Source organism: Lactuca serriola, chromosome 4 (genome assembly GCF_051521515.1).
Source record: "Lactuca serriola cultivar US96UC23 chromosome 4, Lser_US96UC23_V15, whole genome shotgun sequence".
NCBI classification, from domain to species: domain Eukaryota; kingdom Viridiplantae; phylum Streptophyta; class Magnoliopsida; order Asterales; family Asteraceae; genus Lactuca; species Lactuca serriola.
Genome location: NC_136411.1, coordinates 69,427,240 through 69,443,767, shown reverse-complemented (window position 1 = coordinate 69,443,767; position 16,528 = coordinate 69,427,240). Strand labels below are relative to the sequence as shown.

Below are 16,528 nucleotides of genomic sequence, written 5' to 3'. Positions count from 1 at the left end.
TTTAAACTTTTAAAAACATTTCAAATTCATTAAATATTACAAACTTGTTTTCAAAATGTATCATATCAGAGTATCCCAGAAACAAAATCATAAAAAGTGAGGAGTTATACGATCACACATTTGCCTTGCCACGATCCACTGGTGTACCTAAAACAATAAACTGAAACTGTAAGCCCGAAAGTTTAGTGAGTTACCCCCAAAATACCGATACACATACAGTCCACATAACCATGTCAGCAACATCATAACATAACAATTGAACAGAATGCAACGGGTCTACAGCTTTACAGACTGGATTACCCCCTGGGCCCATAGTGTGAGTCTGGATTGCCTTGTGGGCCTACAGCTCACATCTGGCTTGCCATCGAGCCCACAGTACGAGTCTCCCTTAGCCTGTAACTGGAATGCTCCCGGGTTTGTTGGTTACCGCACGAAGCAGTCCCACCTCAACCCATCCCACATAACATATCAACATATAACATAACCACTGAGCATGTAGATAATCATATAACACAGGTAGTCCTACAGATCTACCTAACTGGCATAATCACTGAGCATGCAACATTAACTTCATACTCAACATACTAACACTGCTAGGATAAAATATTTAATGGGTCGGCCTTGGTGCCTTAGACCCCTTAGTATAGTGAGGATAACTCACCTGACACTGCTGAAGTCCCGCGGATAAAACCCAACTGCTGGTTTACAAATTCTCGAACTGTCAACATCAAACAACACCCAATTAATAGTTGGGTTCCAAGCCCAAAGTCCAACTCACACTACAAAACCCAATAGTTAAGTAATAGGCCAAAGCCCAACACATGGCCCAATTTTCACAATTGGGCCCATCCCTTCATATGGGTCTTACCCCTTAGGCCCAACCATCTCTCCTGATCCAACACTTGGCATACTAATGGCCCAATCTCTTATAATCATGAAAGTCCGGTTATGGCCCATCTATGGCCCAATTTTCCAAATTGGGCCCAAGTTCTCAAATGGGCCTTATCCTAAAGCCCATCTACTTATTCTAGTCTATTTGCTTGATCTTGGATGGTCCATTAATAACTCAATCATCAAGGCCCAAAAGAAAGGCCCAACAATAAACCCAAGTGAAATTAGGGTTTCCCATAAAATAATGATTAGGGTTAAGTTTCCAACTTAACCCATTAAGGACTTAATCCATTAAGTCCAATATTGCTTAGATTAGTCTTTGCCAATGATTATTATTTAATATTTCAGACTATTAAATCATTCTCATGTGTGTGTCCCGATTAATTCTCAAAATTAGGGTTTTATTGGCATTAGGGTTTTCCAAACCCTAATTAGGGTTTCCAAACCAAATACTAGCCAATTTATCAATTTGTTGGGCTTTTAGGTCAATTAGGGCTTTATTGGGCCTATTAGGCCCACTAAAATATCATTAAGTCCATTAGGGTTTTATTTAGGTCAATTAGGGTCCATTAGGGCTTACAAGACCCATTAGGGTTTTGAGCACCCCAAAATAAATCAAACTCAACGAGGTAAGCACGACACCTGACAAGGCGGCCAGTGGCGGCAGCCACCACCCTACGGTGGTGGTTTGAGTTTCATTTCATTAATCTTCTACTAATTACATTTTACAACCCAAAATAACACACACACACACACTAAGAGATAAACACACACACAACCACCCTTGTGGTGGTCAATGGTGGCACGTGGCGATAGCCACCACCTCACGGTGATGGTGGTGGTTGTTTTAGGTTTTCCGGCCAAAATAGATCACACACAACACACCCACGACCGGAAACACACACACATACACCCGTTTTTGCTTGCAAAGAACACCCAACAGCCACCAGATGGCACATAGCGGCGATGGCAGAACCATGCAGAGGAGGCAGCGGCGGTCTTGACGGTGACAAGGAAGCATTCACGGCGACAGCAGCGGCAGTAACCCCGGTGAGTCGGCAACGGCAGGTTGCGGTGTCAGCCACCGAAAATACATCTAAACACCACCACCCTTGCGGTGGCACACGGTATTCGGAGTGGCAGCAGCGAAATGCACACAACCTCCGACTAGGACCCAACAGCAGCGACGTCGTGGTTTCTCGGCGGCGAAGGAGTAGCGACAGCGGGATCTAAGGGCCGAAGGCGGCGGCTGCAACGGTCTTGGCCTCCCTCATTGATCTCAGCAACTTTTTTGGCGTCCCTTACAGTTCTAGCAGCGACGACGTAGCTCCTCCATCAAGGTTCCTTCGGCCGGTCACGGTGGTTCCTCCCCGTTTACGTGCGATGTCCGGCGTCATGAGTGGTGGTGGAGGCGTCCGAGAGTAAGGAAGGGTGTTAGGGGATGAAGGAGTCCCGATGATGGCGGCTGGTTTGAGAGATTCCTAGGGTTAGGGTTTATAATCCTTAAATACCCGTTCCATCTTACAAGTTTGCCATAATGGCAAGATAGGTCCCTCCCATTCGAGTTCCTTTCACTATAAATCCCAAATTTACCATTTGACTCCTCCATGACAAATTCTTCCCAATATAGGTCCAAAATTTACCTTTTAGTCCCCAGCTTCAAAAAATCTTTTCAATCTAAGCCCAATATTTACCAAACACCCCTTGACTTATGAAAATCTTTACAAATTAAGTCCCAAAATTACACTTTAACTCCTAGAGTTCAAATCTTGTCATTTGAATTCCCGAAACCAACACTTTATTAATTATTATTCGATTTTAGGCTCAAATAATATAAAATAATAATAATAATTACTTCCCGGGGTTCCTGATTTATTATCTAATTACTTTACTTAAAACGAGATGTTACACATTTAAGGTTACTTAATCGTCATTAAAAAGCTCATAATAGCCATGAATGCAACTTTGAGATGGAATATTTGCATTCCAAAAAAAATTGTTCATTTTGATCTAAAATGCGACAATTTGTTGGTTTATATGTGTTATCCACAACCACTTGCTTGTACATTGATATCCACGGTAATCTCAAAATACATCTTTATGTTAACATGATCTTTTCCTACATTAATTTTTCAAATGTTTTGTTTGTTGGGTATATTCTTGATAATACAAATTCTTTAAGAATATTCAAAACCATTCTGCAAGAATAGTTTATTCTGTAAGAATATTATTGTTGTATTCTGATAGAATTGTAGTTAATTATTTGTATGTTTAATGTGCAGTTGTTACAAGTATATCACTACAAATTACTTGGCAATGAATTTCTGGTAGAAATGGTTTGAAGACCGGATGGGAAAGGCTTGAAGAATGAATTAAAGAATGATCACATGCATTGTTTAAGAATGTTGTTACTCCCTCCATCCCAAAATAATAGTCCACAGACAAAAAACACACAGTTTAAGAAAACATTAATTACCGTTAACTTTTTTAAGGAAATGACAGTCTTACCCTTCTGTTGCATTTAATTCTATGATAGTTGCATTTAATTTTATGGTAATTTAACTAATAATGAGGGGTATTATGGTAAAAGACATATTTATTTTTAGAAGTAGACAATTATTTTAGGACAAACCAAAAAGGAAACATGGACTATTAATATGGGACGGAGGGAGTATTTTTTAAGTACTTGTTATTCTTTCAGAATGTTTGTTATTATTCAATGAATCACAATCATACAATGTAATTATTTGATATATTATTAGTTCAAGAATCGATTTTGTGTAGTCTTTTAGAATGTATTTACTAGTTTATGGTTGGCATTCTGTCATTCTGACAGAATAAAATCGAAAAACATATTTACTAGTTTATGGTTAAAATTCTATTATTCTGACAGAATAAAATCAGATTTTCAATCTTAAATTAATTTAAAATATTCAGATTATTAAAAATAAAGGAATTAATTATCCCTAAAAATCCGAAAATTTCCTTTTTTAAAATAGGTTAATTGACTAAAATGTCCTTATGCTCAAATTTGTGTTATTATATGGTACATGTTATCATATTCTACTATCATAGACCCTCAGATCATGACCTTTGATTATATTCCATCCAATGGTCCAGATTTGTGCATTCTTACACACAATAGTTACTAGAAACAAAATAACCTAACCCTATATATATATATATATATATATATATATATATATATATATATATAATCTTACTAGCATTAATGCTTCCTCCCTTCAGGTGAAAATGGTTCTCACACACTACCTTCCTATGTTGTTATAACCATTGATGCCACCATAACCCACCATTAGGTACTTTTCACCACCGTCAATGTAATTTTTCCTATCGTTCTGATACATTAACTGAATTTAATTTTTGGAAATCACAATGTTAAACTCTCAATGTAATTCTTTGTTGTTCCATTGATTCTTTAGAGTTTTAGATTCGGTTCCCGTGTTTATTTACTGCTCTTAAAGTTTAATTTAGTTTTTTTTGTTGGTTTTGGTTGCTTTTAGGAATGTAGATTTTGAATCGAAGTTTGTTGACCGGAGGGGATTATGATGTCTGCTTCTGGTGTAGGCAAAGACATGAGAGAAAATGATGGGATGGCCCTTCTCTTTTTATTGTTTCATTATTTTAGTGGGGAGATTGTTATGGATGGCAGTGATGGAGACAGAGAGAAGGATTTTACACATATAGAGGTGGTGTGACGAGCATCGCACAAAGACGCAGTGTTCGTGTGTAACCGGAGACGAGAATCTGCACAGATGGAGGTGGGAAGATCTTATTAGGCTCTCAAATGATTTTATGGTTTTTTACAAAAAAAAGGTCCTTGCAATTTAATATTTTAAAAAACAAAAGGGCAAGTGGAAAGATGTAAATACCTTTTTTTTTTGCTAGATAACGGTGGTTTCTAACAGATTTTAGTTTGACGAACCAAAACTAATAAAAATATCTAATTTTTGACCATTGGTACGCCACCAACACTTTTTGGATCAAAACCAAAATTTTGCAAACCACAGGGACCATTTTTGCAATTTTATCATTTTGAAACAAGGGTTTTTAATTTATTTTTCTACCTCTAGCCATTTCGAGCTACACAATACAATTTTCAAAACTCGACATATTTGAACGACTTCCCTATATTTGTATTTTCCAACCGGTGTATTTCTAAAGTCGACTCAAAAACAATTTAATCATTTTGTCTATTTTTGTGTTGCATTTTTAGGTTGTACAAACTGTTGAACTTTGTAACGACCTTTTTCACAGTTCAAACGCATCTCAAAAAAATTGTCGTTAATTTGTGTTTGTACGGTACTCACTATGGCCCATTTCCTTGTGAAAACATTTCATATCGCATCTCAATAAAATGGTCATTCACTTGCATATTTCTAGTCCAATCCTTTCATGTGTCTACCTACAAATGGTCCAACACATTCTTCTTCAGATGTCCACATTTGAGCAAGTTGCTTTCCTTTTCCTTTGACTCGGGATGGTTCAGCAACAAGTTGGGTTCGGGTTTCAAAGATGTCTTTGGGCTTAGGGTTGCGTTTCCGAAATGAACTCGGCTTTTAGCTATGACAAGGGTGTGTTTCTAAAACATATTTGGGAGAAACGAGAAGTTGTTGAATAGGTTTATTGGCTTATGATAAAACTGTTGCATATTTTTAAATTGAATGGATGGAAAAATTAGGATGTCTAATTGTGGTACGTAAAGTGGTGTATTTACAGATCGGAAGCAAAAAATGTATCTAATATAGTAATATGTGTTCCTTTTATTCGACCATATGAGATTGTGAGATTGTTAGGAGATTCGTTTGAATCTATTTTTATTTTAAAATTTAAAAAAAAAAAATTGAAGGATAGAATGATGATAAAAAGGTTGTGTGAAATTGAAAGTTAGAATGTTAGTATTTATAAATGTAAAAGAGGTTTTAAAAGATTAGAATGTAGTACTCACCACAGCCAACACACCAACCAATGTGGTGTTACCAAACCCACTCTGGTAGGCACTAACCGTAGTGTTTGTGCTGATACACCCACCGGACTAACAACTAAATATTCTTACACATTAAAAATAAATAAATAAATAAGAGCCTAAAGCTAAATAGTCTTGCAAACAAAAACAATCAGAAGTGGTTTAAAAAGGGCCCAAAATGTAAGCCCAATATCCAAGACGCACCCACCATAGTCTCCTGAGTCTTGACAACCAACTATGAACTAACTCTACCAATTACGATATGCATCATTGCATGATATGATTTTGGCCATATTATTATTAACTTCTCTATAAGGATAAGCTTATCATTGCATGATAAGCTTTTTTTTTGTATGATTCAATCGGACATTAGACATTAAATTTATGACAAAACTGTAAATTTGATCCTTGTGGTTTATAAAAAACTTTGGATGGAATCCAAAATCTTTTCGACTTGTATGAATGGTCCAAAATCATAAACTTTCTGAGTCATGGTCTTCTTGGTCATGAGAGAGAGAGAGAGAGAGAAGTGGGCTATTCTTTTCTTTTCTATTTTTAATTGATAAAAGATTAAAATAAAATTACAAAAAGAAAATTAGAAGGGTAAAATCGTCCTTTCAAGTTTCCCTAGGACCAAAAACACATAAATTTCTTAATTTTAGGACTAAAACCACGGAAAGTATTTGATTTTGGACCTTCCATGCAAGTCGAAAACTTTTTGGACCCTATCCAAAGTTTTTTACAAACCACAAGGACCAAATATGCAGTTTTGTCTAAATTTATTTTATTTTCATTAACAGCGTAAAAAATTTAAGCCTTTTGTATATCTAAAAGATGTTGCTTTTTAACAGGTTTTTTCATTTATTTTTAGATTATATCTGTAACTTAATTAAACTAAACACATCTTGATATATTTGACATTTTGTAACAATAACACATACAAACATAAGCATCGAGACATTTCATTCATCTCATTTTTCAAACTATCTAAATAGTTTTGCTTCAAACTCAGCCTACTTTACGTTCAAACACCATTTTCAAATTCCAGCATTAAAAAAAACGTTTTACCACCTCTAAAAGGACATTACTTCAAGATTAAGCTATATAAAAAATAAATAATAAATAGATAAATCAAAAAAAAGATATTAGTACATGTCACATGTGGTCATGGTTCATGAGCAATGATTCAGTTCATCCAAGCCAAGCCACACATTCATGCTAAATTCTATCATCAAAAGATTCCTCATATCTTAACCTATCTCATACACACCAACAATGTCTATTAATATAAACTATACTATACCTATCATAATTTCTTAAACAACAAATATGAATTCTTCTAAAACAACTACTCTTTTCATAATACTTAATCTAACTATTTTCACATGTGTCTCATCCACCAATCCACCATGCCCTCCAACATCTCTCCCTAAACCACCAACCAGTAGCAAGTGCCCTAAAGACACCCTAAAATTTGGTGTTTGTGGTGACTGGCTAGGGCTAGTTCATGAAGTCATTGGAGCTCAACCAGATAGTGAATGTTGCACATTGATTAAAGGTCTAGCTGACCTTGAAGCAGCATTGTGTTTATGCACAGCAATTAAGGCTAATGTGCTTGGTGTCCTTAAGGTTAATGTCCCTATTGCTCTTAGTTTGGTGCTCAATTCTTGTGGAAAGAAGGTTCCGGAAGGGTTTAAGTGTGAATGACATTTTTTTTTAGTTTTAGTTCCTTAATGTTGGTGTAGTGTCAACTGTCAAGTGTGTATTTGTTTGGATAATAATCAAGCAATTGTTTTAATATTGATTTAGAATCGATATTTTTTGTATCCCAAATAGAAAAAAGAAATTAAAAAAAAGTGATGAAGGACCTGTGCTCATTGAGGTCTTAATAGAATGAAGACGCGATGATGGCCGATTCTGCTCTCACTTATGCGACCAAGGTGACGAAGGACCTGCACATTATGTAGATACAATGTATAATTTTGATTTTATTCTATATGTTATTTAAAGTTTATAATTAATGAACTTTTGTTTACAAAAAAGGAAAAAAGTAAACATGATAGAAGCTCATCAACACCCAAATAACTTATTATAAAATAATTTGTTTAGTTATTTTCGATATATAAAATTTGAGTTTTAGACTATGTTTGATGGGCTAGTTGATTGTTGAAAAGCTAGTTGCTGGCTAATAAAAAATAATTTGTGAAAAGTCATTTTTATTTTTCGTTTGATAGTTGAAAAGCTAGCTGCTAACTGATAAGTTGGGCTGAAATATGTAAAATGACATAAAAGGGTATGTTGAAGAATGAGTTTTTTTATAATTTATAAGGGGTATATTTGGAAAATAAAAACTCAACAAGATCATTGAAACGCTAGTCTAAGTACCTTTTAAAAAGCTAGCTTATAAGCTACTTTTTGGTTTGCCAAACATTATTAATTAAAAGCGAATGGTATTATTGACCAAACAAAAAATAAATAAATAACGAAAACTCACAGTTAATATTGCTTTTCCAGTAATATCAAGCTTCAGTGAAGGTCCTTTAACATCAGTTTCCAAAAAGAAGTGTTTTCCCTTCACTCCTTCCGCCATTCCAATCTCTCTAACTTCCTGCAAGAATACAAAGGAGGGGTATAAGCGTAATTAAGCTAAAATCCATTACATGTCAAAGTATCAACTTTATATGCTCTAACAATGTAATAACATCACTAAGTTAAAAAAGATCACTCACCAGAGCTTTCTCTATGGTACTTTCAGTCAGCTTCAAAAAGAAAGAAAATTACTTAATTAGTAATTGTGAAATTTGTGTTATAATTTAAGACCAAAAATGTACAAAGAAACATGTTTCAGAAACCTTCTTTCTTGGGGCTGTTATAAGTTGGGAGTTTGCCTCAGCATAAACAGCCATGTCATTAATGGCTGCATTGATCTTATCAAGTGTTAGCCTTCCTCTCATATACCTGCAAATGCATTTTACAATTTTAATTAAAATATGGCCCACAGGGTTGCAGTATGAAACTTCACACAGGATGATTGAAATTGAACTTACGATGACAAAGAGTCTAGTTCATTAGCAGTAATGTACCACAAAGGTGGGGACCCACGACCCTTTTTCTCCTATAATGTGAATAAAATGTTGTCAATGTTAGTAAGATTATAAATTTATAATAAAGAAGTAAATTACAACTTTGGTCCCTGTGTATAGCTGATTTTTGCAATTTTGGTCCTTATATATTTTTTTGTTGCTCCAAGTAAAACGACTATATTTTTGGGGACCAAAATTGCAAAAATCAGCTATATAGAACCTCAAATGAGGACTAAAACTACAAGAGAAAACTATTGTGAATCAAAGTGGTAAAAAACAGTTATACTCAGGGACCAAAAATGTAATTAAATCTACAATAAATGTCTTATGTTTTGGTATAACAAGGTCATAGATAATAATATATACAGGAGGAAAGGGGTTCTTAGTTCTTACTTTGATTAATGGTGCAGGCTCCTCTTTGGGCTCTTGAATCCCAAAAGAATAATCTTGTTTTATAGGTTCCTCTACTGTGTAACTGGAACAAAATGTGCCAAAATTAGGACTTTTAGTGCTGGAGTAATTAATACTAAAGAGAGCTGTGAACAATATTCTATACAAGATAGACAAATAGATTAAGTCACCATGTAGTATTATCATGATGCATAACTTTCCCCCTTTCAGGCATATATGATGGAGCATACACAGACATACTCTGCAACTTCTGCTGCTGTTGTAGAGATGCTTTAATCAGCTTCTACATATAGAACAAAGAGCATGAGTCAGTTTTAAAAGGATTGTAGTTAAGTAGGTCAACTTATACTGTTATACAGTGAAAGAAATGTTAGTGTTCCCAATACTTCTAAAAGACTAAAGCTATTTAGTACAGTGAAAGTGTTGTTAGTAATCACAAGAATTTGAATATGCATAACGAGTTATCTCATGGTTACATTCTAAAAACAGATTTTCAAAGCTATTATCACCCCTCCAATGTATCATTTGCTTCAATCAAACTAGTTAAGAGTTCAATGTTATCAGTTCTTGGTATTAAATTCTTTCATATATCTTGCTATTCTTGTTTTGTTGTAGTTAGGTTGGACTTCTAGCCTTGAATTCAAAATATTACTTTTATAAACTTCTTATGTTACCTATGCATGTTTATTTACAAATTACATGGATTAATCACTTAATTGGTTCGAATCCTACAGAGTACCCCAAAGAACCACAGGTTTCATCATGTCCGTGGTTAACACCAACGCATAGGCAAAAATCTATACTCAAGAGGCATAGAACTGTTTTACTTTTGGATGAGCATTAAAACGAAAATGAATGAAAATCCCCTAATATCACATACAAAAATCCTTTTAAGCAACATAAACTAGGGCTGCAGCCAAGGCAAACTTACTTTAGCTTTCGGAATGGCTAGGGTTTCTTCACGCAAGCGATCTTTGATCTGCTGTAATTGATGTTCCATGGCCTTCAGAGTTGTGTCAACTGCTGACAAATCGGTGATGCTGCTCGCAGGATACACTAACCAAACAGAGTAAAAGCAACGTGAGAGCTGAAATTGAACGACGATTAAGAACTTAAAAACGAAATTTTTCAGAATTTAGCTAGATCCAGTTTCTAAATACATAACTAAGCATACATACAATTTTTGTGGTGGATTGGAAGGAGTTTTGAGGTTTTACACAAACCGTGACTCCCATTAGGGAACCTTTTGTAGTTGAAGTGGACTTACTGTTACGGGCGACGACGAGATCTTGTAGCTCTGCAATGCGAGTGTTGAAGGATGAAACTAAAGAGTCCAGTGATAAGCCTGCTTGCTTGACATCCATGGCGATCTCTCCCTCTCTCTCTCTCTCTCTCTCTCTCTCTCTCTCTCTCTCTCTCTCTCTCTCTCTCTCTCTCTCTCTCTCTCTCTCTCTCTCTCTCAGATGTAGAAATGGCGGGAATATAAGTTCAGGTTTTTGGATGATTGATGATGATTCGATGTCACTCTCGGGCGGGGGCGTTTTTGGTAAAATCAATAATGCCTTTTTTTTCTAAAATTTTCTACAAAAAAGTCAGCAAAATAGAAAAATGTTGAGTTGACTGTGACAATCTCACAACTTAAGGCCCCGTTCAGTTTCTACTTAGCCGGTAAAAACTGACCCAACCCACTAACTCAATTCGAACCCAACGCAAAATTAGCAGGTTGGGTTGAGATTTTCAACCCATTTATGTTAAATGGGTCAACCCGTCTAACCCACTTAATTTAATAGGTTGGGTCGGGTAAAAACTATCAACCCGTTTTCAACCCACCAACCCATTTAACTTTAATTTATATTAAATTTAATAATTATTAAAATATTATCATGTATTAATCTATGTATTAGTTTATAAATTACAATGTTTGTATTATTATTTATGTTTTAAAAAAATAGAATCCTAATTTCTATCTTTTTGTTTGGCACCGACAACACTAACCACTCTAAAAAATCTCTTAGAAATTACATATCTTTAATGTTATTTGAATAATTTCTTTGTATACGTGAATTGTGATTGTGCTTTTGTCATACATTGAAATTTTATTTAAGTCTATAACTAATTTAAGTGGTGTAATCTTTAGTTAAATAATTTATTCTTTTTATTTTAAATGGGTCAAACCAAATTTAACCAATTTATTTAATTGGTTGGTTTGGGAATTACATAAACGGGTCAACCCGGTGACAACCCATTTATCTAAAAGGTTGGGTTGGGTTGGAAATATCAACCCATTTAAATAAAAAGGTTGGATTGGGTTGAAATTTTCAACCCAATTAATAAATGGGTTGAACCCGAACCCAACCCAGGTCGACCCATTGCCACCTCTACTTTCTAGTATATATAAACCAATTTTTTTCTCATTTTAACACAGCTTTTCCCCAAGTGTATATAATTTCTCTCTAAAAATGATGGTTGTAAACCAAGAAAATCTACCCGTAAGAGTTAGTTATTTATCCCAATCTATGTATTTTATGTTTATAACCCCGAAATTAGAACCTAACAAGGCCTTAAAATGTTTTAACAGGCTGATACCTGCGAAAATGTAGATTCTCAAATCGTGGTCTATAAAAATATAATTTTTCACATGTCTTAAATATTATCGAGCTATCAAATTGAATTTGGGCTTACCAGGACACAGCGATGAATAAAATATTGTTGACCTTGTTTAAAGTCTTATAGAGAGTTAGAGACCTAGAGTACATCTATCCAAAATGTTGGCCTCGTTATGCTTAATATTTGTACATCCGGAGGAGAGTTTAGCATGTTTTCTGGCTAATAAATTATAATAATTTTTGAATAAAAAACTAATATGTATACTTATATTTTACCATATGTCAAGTAGTTTTTCATTTTAGAATAGATTAAGAGAATGGTCCATGTAATATACAAAATTACAGGTTCAATCTATTTGTTCTCTCAAAATCATTTTTGAAGTTTGGGTTTATGTTTAAGTGTTGGTCCAAACCTATAAAATGACCTTATATAAGTCGTTTATTTTTATTGTATTCTCATTCTTATATATATATATATATATATATATATATATATATATATATATATATATGACATATAAATAATTAATGAGGGTAATTTAAAATAAAATAAAAAATCTTCATACAGATCCTGTGAGACTATAAGATAAAATACTGTATTTGATATTGCATGTAGCATGAAGCATGGTGATGTTATGAACAACTAATAAGCTAACTTCTTTGAAAATTTTGTAATTTGGATGAAGGGGAGTACATTTTCTTTATCTTGTTCTTTTAACAATTTGGTTCACGATCTTTGACAACACAATCCAATCTTCTTGAGTAGGTTTGTAAAGGTTTATAATTTTTTTATTTTTTTTGTAATCATTAGATGTGCATTTTCTTCTTCATCCTTTGATCATTACGACGGTTATTGTGTTCTGATTTTTATTATTAAAATACTATTACAAACTATTATCTAAAGAACACAAATTCCATCAATGAAAGCTAGAACCATCAAGGCATCTACCCAAAATTTTGAACGGAATCATTAACTTTGCCTCAAAATATGGTTAATCTTTATAAATAGACAGGAAATTCTCCTGCTTTGAAGAGTAGCTATAAATAGACAAGAAAGTCTTTCAATTTTGAAGAGTATGCATGCCAAGTGTTTGACGAAATGCCAACAATCAGTAATCTCTTCACTGTGCTCTTCTTGTTGGTTTCAAATGCTTTTGTTTATGGAATTTGTGATGCTTCCTCTTACTCTAGTCTCGTAAGCAGTAGTCTCGATCATCAACTCCATGCTCCCAATCCCATTACTGAACAACCACTCGCCAAGATCGCCCTTCACAAAGCCATTATTGCTCTCCATGCATCAGCTTTTGTTCGTGTTAACCCTACCTTTCTTGGGGCTAAGGTATAAATTAAAAATTCAAGTAAGTTTGCTAATTGTTATACATTTATCCTCATGTATTTCTGTAAGTTTGCTAATTCAAGGTCAGGAATTGAATCTTGATTTCATAATTTCAAACACCTATTTTTCCTTCTTTTTTGGGGTAACTTTTGGAATTGATATGGTAATAGGGCGATGATACTGAATGGGTGAATGTAGAACTGGATTACCCTGAAGCAACTCAAGCTGACTGGGTTGGAGTTTTTTCACCAGCAAAATTCAAGTAATCTTATCTTTTAACACCTATAATCCCATTAACATCCTTTTGTTTAAACATGAATGATTTTTCTGAATGTGACAGCTCATCAGAATCAGAATATTGTTCCTCTGAAACTCCATTCATATGTACAGCCCCAATTAAGGTACTATGATACACCATTAATTAATTACTTCCAATCTTGAAGGCGATTTGTTTTTTAATAAGTAGTCTTTTAATTTACATGAAATATGTTTTTTTGTGACAGTATAAGTTTGCAAACCACTCCACTTTCGATTATATTCAAACAGGAAAAGCATCACTAAGCTTCCAGATTATAAATCAACGTGCAGATTTTGCATTTGCATTATTTACAGGAGGATTGGAAAATGTGTGTGAAGTCACTATTTCCACTAAATTATTGATTTTATATAAATTCTTCAATCCATGCATGAAATTAATTATGTTTTCTTAATTACAGCCAAAGTTGGTTGCTGTTTCAGATCCCATATCATTTGCAAACCCCAAGGCCCCTCTATGGCCTCGTCTTGCCCAAGGAAAGACTTGGGATGAGGTATATTTCCTCTTTCTTGCCTTAACAAGACTAAATGACCATTTTACCCTTACATTCTCACAAAACATTTTAACAATATTAACATGAGAGGAGTTTGATATGGAAATATGTGAAGCAATAGTGTCTTAGTCTTATTACATTAAGCGATGTTTTTTTTGGCTTAACCCATTAAGTTATTTTGTCCAAATTAAATAAAAAAGACAACCATTGACCTCATTAATTTTGTCTAAATTAAGTGCTTAACCAATTAAGCTCATTAAGCCAAAAAAACAATGTGTTATGATTAATGGGTGTTACAGATGACAGTAACTTGGACCAGTGGATACAACATTGATGAAGCCACTCCAGTTGTAGAGTGGGGTTGGAAGGGTCAAAGTCAACTTTCTTCCGCAGGAACATTGACCTTTACACGTGGCAGCATGTGTGGTATGCATTGCTACTTAGTTGACCATCTTACCTTAAAATTTGCAAAATTTACATTTGTTTTTTTAACTACCATGTAGGTCCACCTGCACGTACAATTGGATGGCGTGCTCCTGGTTTTATCCACACTAGTTCCTTAAAGGAATTGTGGCCAAACACAATGTATGTGTGCCACCTTTACTTACATTCAGACACTTATTAAGCACTCAAAAGAAAACAAAAAATAAAAATTTGTGACTGGGTCAACTTTTTCAGATACGATTACAGAATGGGGCATATGCTTTTAAACGGATCGATTATTTGGAGTAAAACATATACATTCAAATCATCTCCATATCCGGGACAAGATTCATTACAACGTGTTATTATATTTGGAGACATGGGAAAGGTATTATTAGCACTTAAAAAATCATTCAATATGACAATATCATAATCACAACTAAAGTTGAAGTTTATGTTTTATTAGGCAGAACGTGATGGATCAAATGAGTATGCCACTTATCAGCCAGGATCACTTGTTACTACAAATGAATTAGTCAATGACCTTGACAACTATGATATAGTGTTCCATATAGGAGATTTGTCATACGCAAATGGATTTCTTTCACAATGGGATCAGTTCATAGCACAAATCGAACCCATTTCATCAATAAAGCCATACATGATTGCGAGGTTCAGATGGATTTCTATTTTCTAACTGCTTTTTCTAATTTCCAAACAAATAATAAAATGACAAAATCACTTTTATTACACAGTGGGAACCACGAACGTGATTTTCCCAATTCGGGATCTTTCTATGACACGCGTGATTCAGGTGGGGAATGTGGCGTGCCTGCCCAGACCATGTACTATGTTCCAGCAGATAACAGAGCTAAATTTTGGTAAAAATATTGTCTTAACCAATTAAGTTCTTAATTTCTAAAGACTATTGTTGATATTTTATCATGTTTACAGGTACTCAACAGATTATGGGATGTTTCACTTTTGTATAGCGGATTCAGAGCATGATTGGAGAGAGGGTTCAGAACAGTATGCATGGTTGGAGAAATGTTTTGCATCGGTTGACAGGCAAAAACAGCCATGGCTGATTTTTGCTGCTCACCGTGTTCTTGGCTATTCTTCCAACAATTGGTTAGCCAATGCGGGTGCCTTTGAAGAGCCCATGGGACGTGCAAATTTGCAGAAGTTATGGCAGAAATACAAGGTGGACATTGCATTATATGGACATGTTCATAATTATGAAAGAACTTGTCCTATTTACCAGGTAATAACTGTTGTTTGATAAAACTGAACCATTTAGTGTTAGAATGATTCCAACCTCTTATTGGTGTAGAGAATCTAGAAAAATGGTACTAACTTATTTTTTTGGTGTAGAATCAATGTGTAAACTTGGAAACATCTCATTATTCGGGTACTGTGAGAGGGACAATCCATGTTGTTGTTGGTGGAGGAGGAGGGCATTTGTCGGATTTTACAGAGATTAATACATATTGGAGTTTGTATAAAGATCGGGATTGGGGATTTGTGAAACTAACAGCGTTTAACCACTCTTCACTCCTATTTGAATATAAGAAGAGTAGAGATGGTTTGGTTTATGATAATTTTACAATCTCAAGGGATTATAGAGATGTTTTGGCATGTGTGCATGATGGATGTGAAGCTACCACCTTGGCAATTTAGTAAATGGTATGTCAAAAATTTAAGTTAACCTGGTCAAAAAATAGATGTAAATTTTTTAGATTTTGTAGCCCCTTAGAGGTCGTTTATGTGTCGATGTAACTTGCTTATGCACACCCTTGTAGTGTCTTGCTAGTTGCTTATAAACTTTTCTCTATTCAAGAAAAGCCTATTTAACTTCACTTGGAACTATTTGTTTTCTTGTACTCTTTGGTTAATTTAAGTACACACATGCATTTCATACTTTTCATCGGTATTAGTTTTCTTTTAATAAATATGTTACAACAACCCTAATCATTTTCGAG

At 34.5% G+C, this 16,528-nt stretch overlaps 3 protein-coding genes across 3 annotated transcripts; 2 read left to right on the top strand and 1 right to left on the bottom strand.

Annotated features, from left to right (window-relative positions):
* Positions 1 to 7,176: 7,176 nt before the first annotated feature.
* On the top strand, positions 7,177 to 7,678 carry LOC145101833 (putative lipid-binding protein At4g00165). The gene has a single exon (XM_079039110.1). The coding sequence runs from the start codon at positions 7,208 to 7,210 to the stop codon at positions 7,583 to 7,585; it is 378 nt and encodes a 125-aa protein (XP_078895236.1). The 5' UTR covers positions 7,177 to 7,207; the 3' UTR covers positions 7,586 to 7,678.
* Positions 7,644 to 10,884, bottom strand: LOC145101832 (spindle/kinetochore-associated-like protein). Its single transcript, XM_079039109.1, has 9 exons — positions 10,640 to 10,884; positions 10,304 to 10,428; positions 9,543 to 9,655; positions 9,355 to 9,436; positions 8,926 to 8,993; positions 8,731 to 8,836; positions 8,608 to 8,637; positions 8,373 to 8,486; positions 7,644 to 7,830 (listed from the first exon to the last, which is right to left on the bottom strand). Exons 1-9 carry the CDS (start codon positions 10,734 to 10,736, stop codon positions 7,753 to 7,755), a joined length of 813 nt encoding a protein of 270 aa, XP_078895235.1. The 5' UTR covers positions 10,737 to 10,884; the 3' UTR covers positions 7,644 to 7,752.
* Positions 10,885 to 12,574: 1,690 nt separating this feature from the next.
* LOC145100187 (nucleotide pyrophosphatase/phosphodiesterase-like) lies at positions 12,575 to 16,392 on the top strand. Its single transcript, XM_079037556.1, has 12 exons — positions 12,575 to 13,317; positions 13,485 to 13,576; positions 13,655 to 13,715; positions 13,818 to 13,940; positions 14,031 to 14,123; positions 14,423 to 14,549; positions 14,627 to 14,708; positions 14,802 to 14,934; positions 15,013 to 15,218; positions 15,302 to 15,427; positions 15,501 to 15,810; positions 15,921 to 16,392. The coding sequence occupies exons 1-12, from the start codon at positions 13,078 to 13,080 to the stop codon at positions 16,224 to 16,226; spliced, it is 1,899 nt and encodes a 632-aa protein (XP_078893682.1). The 5' UTR covers positions 12,575 to 13,077; the 3' UTR covers positions 16,227 to 16,392.
* The last annotated feature ends 136 nt before the right edge of the window (positions 16,393 to 16,528 follow it).